This window comes from Pseudomyrmex gracilis, unplaced genomic scaffold (assembly GCF_002006095.1).
Source record: "Pseudomyrmex gracilis isolate BER0280 unplaced genomic scaffold, ASM200609v1 scaffold_1610, whole genome shotgun sequence".
In the NCBI taxonomy this organism is placed as follows: Eukaryota; Metazoa; Arthropoda; class Insecta; order Hymenoptera; family Formicidae; genus Pseudomyrmex; species Pseudomyrmex gracilis.
The window spans coordinates 17,190-21,515 of record NW_018022194.1 but is presented as its reverse complement, the minus strand read 5'-3'; the positions used below and the strand labels follow the sequence as shown (position 1 = coordinate 21,515).

The 4,326-nt window shown below is 34.1% G+C and overlaps 1 protein-coding gene across 1 annotated transcript in view; it reads left to right on the top strand.

Moving 5' to 3' along the window:
* The first annotated feature begins 70 nt into the window (after positions 1 to 70).
* Positions 71 to 4,326, top strand: part of LOC109862297 — a 5,550-nt gene continuing 1,294 nt past the window's right edge. Inside the window, exons 1-3 of the mRNA XM_020442306.1 lie at positions 71 to 274; positions 783 to 824; positions 893 to 1,037. Coding sequence (XP_020297895.1) covers positions 820 to 824; positions 893 to 1,037 — 150 coding nt within the window. The 5' untranslated portion in view covers positions 71 to 274; positions 783 to 819. The remainder of the gene's footprint in view (positions 275 to 782; positions 825 to 892; positions 1,038 to 4,326) is intronic.

Genomic DNA, 4,326 nt, shown 5'->3' with positions numbered 1-4,326 from the left:
CATTAAAAATAAATTTTTCTACACATTAACCTGTACACGCTCTTACTTTACAGATTGTAACAATACAATCACTCACACCAAATTATGACACACATGCATGAAAAGATAAGCTACGTCGATAATGCTTTTATAGAATTCCAGGACCATTGTAAAAATTCTGGAACACGCAGAGACGTATCTTCTCAGAACTAGAATGTCGGAATTAAAGAATCGACGGGACAAGATCATCAACATCATTCAACACAACCAGACAAATCGGACATTTGGTAAATTTGTACGTATTTATTTATCTGTTATGCGGTGAGGAAAAGGAGGACAGCGAGCATATACTGTGTTGCTGTCCATCCTTAGCTCTTAAAAGACTCAGATCCTTGGGCTGCATGTTTGTGAGGCCCGAGGACCTTGAAAAATATCAAGATCAGCCATTTGCGAAGCCTGGCAGAAAATGCCGGGCTGAAGCAGATAGGCCGATAAGCAACTAGCGAGAGTCACAGAAGATTTTACAGATCTAGGTGACATAAAGGGACTCTAATAGCCCCCTCGCTCCTATCTTATTATTATTATTATTAATCTGTTATCTGTTTACTAGAAGTTATCTCTGTAATTTACCTGTTATACCTGATTACTAAGGGTTACCTGTTATAAATTATAAATTAAATTAGAAATTAAAAACAACTATAAAAAATATTCCAGTGGTAGAAAAATGTATCTGAAAACGTATGTGTAAAGTGCATATTTTTTTATAACAACGTTAATATGTAAATATTATTTAATGTTTCCAGGAAAATACACGAATGCTTAGATCGCATAGAAGCAGAAATGAAGTAAGAATTACATCCATTAATATACTATTAATACGCGACATTTTTTTGTCCGTATGATTTATTTGCAGACGAGTAAATTCCACTGCAGAAAAAATTTTAAGATGCGTCCAAAATCGCCATCACGCACCGCAGAAACCGGCTATTTTTCCCATAGCGTCGCTTCCGGACATGGATGCTTTTGAAAAGATCGACGAAGATGGATATTCCAACGCCGTAAGTGAAAAAAGAAATTTTACTTTCTTCTTTTTACTTTACTTCACACACACTAATAACACTGTGTTTACTCCATACGGCCAATATTTTCTGAATTCTCGAATATTTTTTGGAGCATTTCTCTTCACTTTTTATTCTTTAATCGCTGGCGGAAGAATGCGAAATCAGCAACGTTATAATTTTTTCAATTTTGTCTATCTCTATTACGGAACATCATCAGTGGAAAATCTAAAAACGTGGATTAAACTTAACAAAGTTTTAGTTAAGATTCAGAACAAAATTAAATTTCTCAATTCATGTGAAAAGGAGAAACTTTTGCCGCAACATTTATTCTTTCGATCATGTTGTTTTCCACAAGTCACCTTTCACAATTACAAACAGAAATGTGATTTTGACAAGCGCTTACTAATAGCTAACAGCATATTACGCCTGGAGATCACAGATTTATATCAACATCGAAAACATGTGCTTAACAACATTTTTCAAATCAACAGAACCATCATACACGATTTACCGTTTCATATTTACAATACTTTTTTCAATACTCAAATGTTAAAGTTGGATAGAATCCATATGCTTGAGAACAGAAGGCTGACACATAAACTTTCGTGGATAAAAACGAAGTTTTTTAAAATACACAAAAAATTAGAATATTTTGTAACTCCCCGCAAACCTGCAGCTCAAAAAAATCTCACTTCCTCTTACAATCGTTTTTTCACTCATTCTTCCTTTAAGTTTTCCTTTTCACCACCTAATGAACCATCACCTACATTCTCAATAGACTTATCCTTCATTACTAACACTTCCACTAAATCATTACTTCAACCCAGAAAAAATTGGTTCATTAACCTAACTAACTGTCCTATCTCCACCGAAGTCGTAGGACTTTTGCAATTGGGAGAAAACTTCTGTCTACCTCCGGCTAATAATAAAAAACTCATCTTTGAGCTGATAAAAAATTTTGAGAACAACATTAGACATTTAAGTAACAATAAAAAAATTGAATGCCGTAATAGATTTGTCTCTGTTCTCAAGCAGGTGAGGCCGTCTAATTTATCTAAGTTACCTTACAAAAATGAGATTAAGCATGCTGTAACATCTACACTAAATTCATAAAAAACAATCCCTCTGTTGTGTTCACACGAGCCGACAAGGGCAACACAGTCGTAACTATGAATAGAGACGCGTACATCATCGAAATGGAGAATATGCTGTCGGACATCGACACTTATTCTTCAGTTAACAAAAATCCGGTTAACCATATATTAGGATCTCTTAAAGAATTATTAAAAAGATGGAAATCCCGTGGTCACATCACAGATCTTATGCATAAACATTTAAACTGTTCACTAACCATCCTCCCTCGCGCATATGGTGTCCCTAAGATCCACAAACCAGGACATCCTCTCAGGATCATTATCTCCTCGACTAATAGCCCTTTACATAATCTCGCAACATTCATAAACAAAATACTTTCAAAGAGCCTCCAACCTCCGTCCAATTTTGTCTACAATAGCTTTCATTTAGCCAATTTAATTTCCAATACAACTTATGATAACTCGTTTGAGTTGATCTCCCTTGACGTTACATCCTTGTTTACCAACATTCCACTGGACCTAGCAATCAGCGGATTAGAAAAGAGATGGCATTTCATAGAAGGTGATACTTTTTTACCTAAAGAAGAATTTTTTATAGCTATTAGACTCATTTTTAACTCTACTTACTTTCTTTTTAATAAAAAATTTTATAAACAGACTTACGGTGCACTTATGGGTTCTCCATTATCTCCTATATTAGCGGACATCATAATCCAAGATCTTGAACTGGCTGTTATTAGTACATTTCCTTTCATCCCCCCTCTACATGTTAGGTATGTCGACGATATTGCCATGTTGGTACCTAACGATCAATTTGACAATGTCCTTAATGCCTATAATTCCTATCATCCTCGTCTCCAGTTCACTATGGAGGTTGGCTTTGATAAACTAAATTTTCTTGACATCACTATTATAAAAAACAATAAGACATTAATACATGACTGGTATCACAAGCCAACTTTTTCTGACCGATATCTAAATTATTACTCGAACCACCCTATCGGTCAAAAGAGAGGCACTGTTATCGGCCTTATAGACAGAGCCTTCTTTTTATCTCGTCCTAGCTTTCACCAAAAGAATTTTGAACTTATTTTTAATATACTAATTGACAATAATTATCCGTGCAATTTTATTTTTGATATATTTAAACAACGACTTAAACATAATTTTTACAAAAACAACGACATAAGGAGGTTTCTGTCCTGTGTAGATTCAGAGAGCTCTCCACAGAGTTGGCTTGTGATGCCTTATATTAATCATTTCGCGGAGAAATTTTCCAAAATTTTACCTAATGACACAAATTTCCATACAGCTTTTTACAGCATTGACAAATTGACCGAATTCATTAAAGTTCTTAAAGATCCGCTCCCTCCTTCATCTCGTCCAGCCGTGGTATATAAAATAAATTGTACTTGCGATGCATCCTACGTTGGACAGACTGGTAGAAGTTTACAATCAAGAATTAAAGAACACAGAAACCACATAAACAGAAATTCATCTCAGAGATCTGTGATTACTGACCATAGGATAAAATTCAACCACGATTTTGACTGGGAAAATGTACAAATTTTGGATAACGAAGGATCTTATCACAAGCGTCTGATATCTGAAACGCTACATATAAAGAGTCAGAGCCATGATCTAAATCTGCATAGCGATACTGAGAATTTGGATAAAGTATATTTACCATTTATTGATAATACAGATGTCTAGATTAGTTATTGTCAATCGATCGATCTTGACTTTGATTCTCTATTTAAACTGATGTATACTGTTACAATCTCTCAGTTGCGACACCATGTAGTGATCTTTTGTTGTTTTTACCATACATTACAACTTTTTTTGAGCTGTACATCAAACTCAACTTATTGTCACTGTAAGTTTTATTTTTTTTTTAAATCTTTTGTATTTTTTATTAGATCAATTTGTCGATTATTGTATTTTTTAAACTTTGTAGAAAAAACATTGATAAGGACCTAAACCGAGGTCGAAAACGTTTTGTTTTTAATTAATAAAGTAATTTACTTCACACACACTAATATCCCAAGTAACATGAAAATGTTCAGCGAATGTTAATTTTGTGTTTGACATGTTTTATGTTAGACCCCGAACACTGATCTAACATGTTGAACTAATATAAGTTTGAAATGTTTGTACCCAAGTAGCATAAAAACGTTCAGCGAATGTTAATC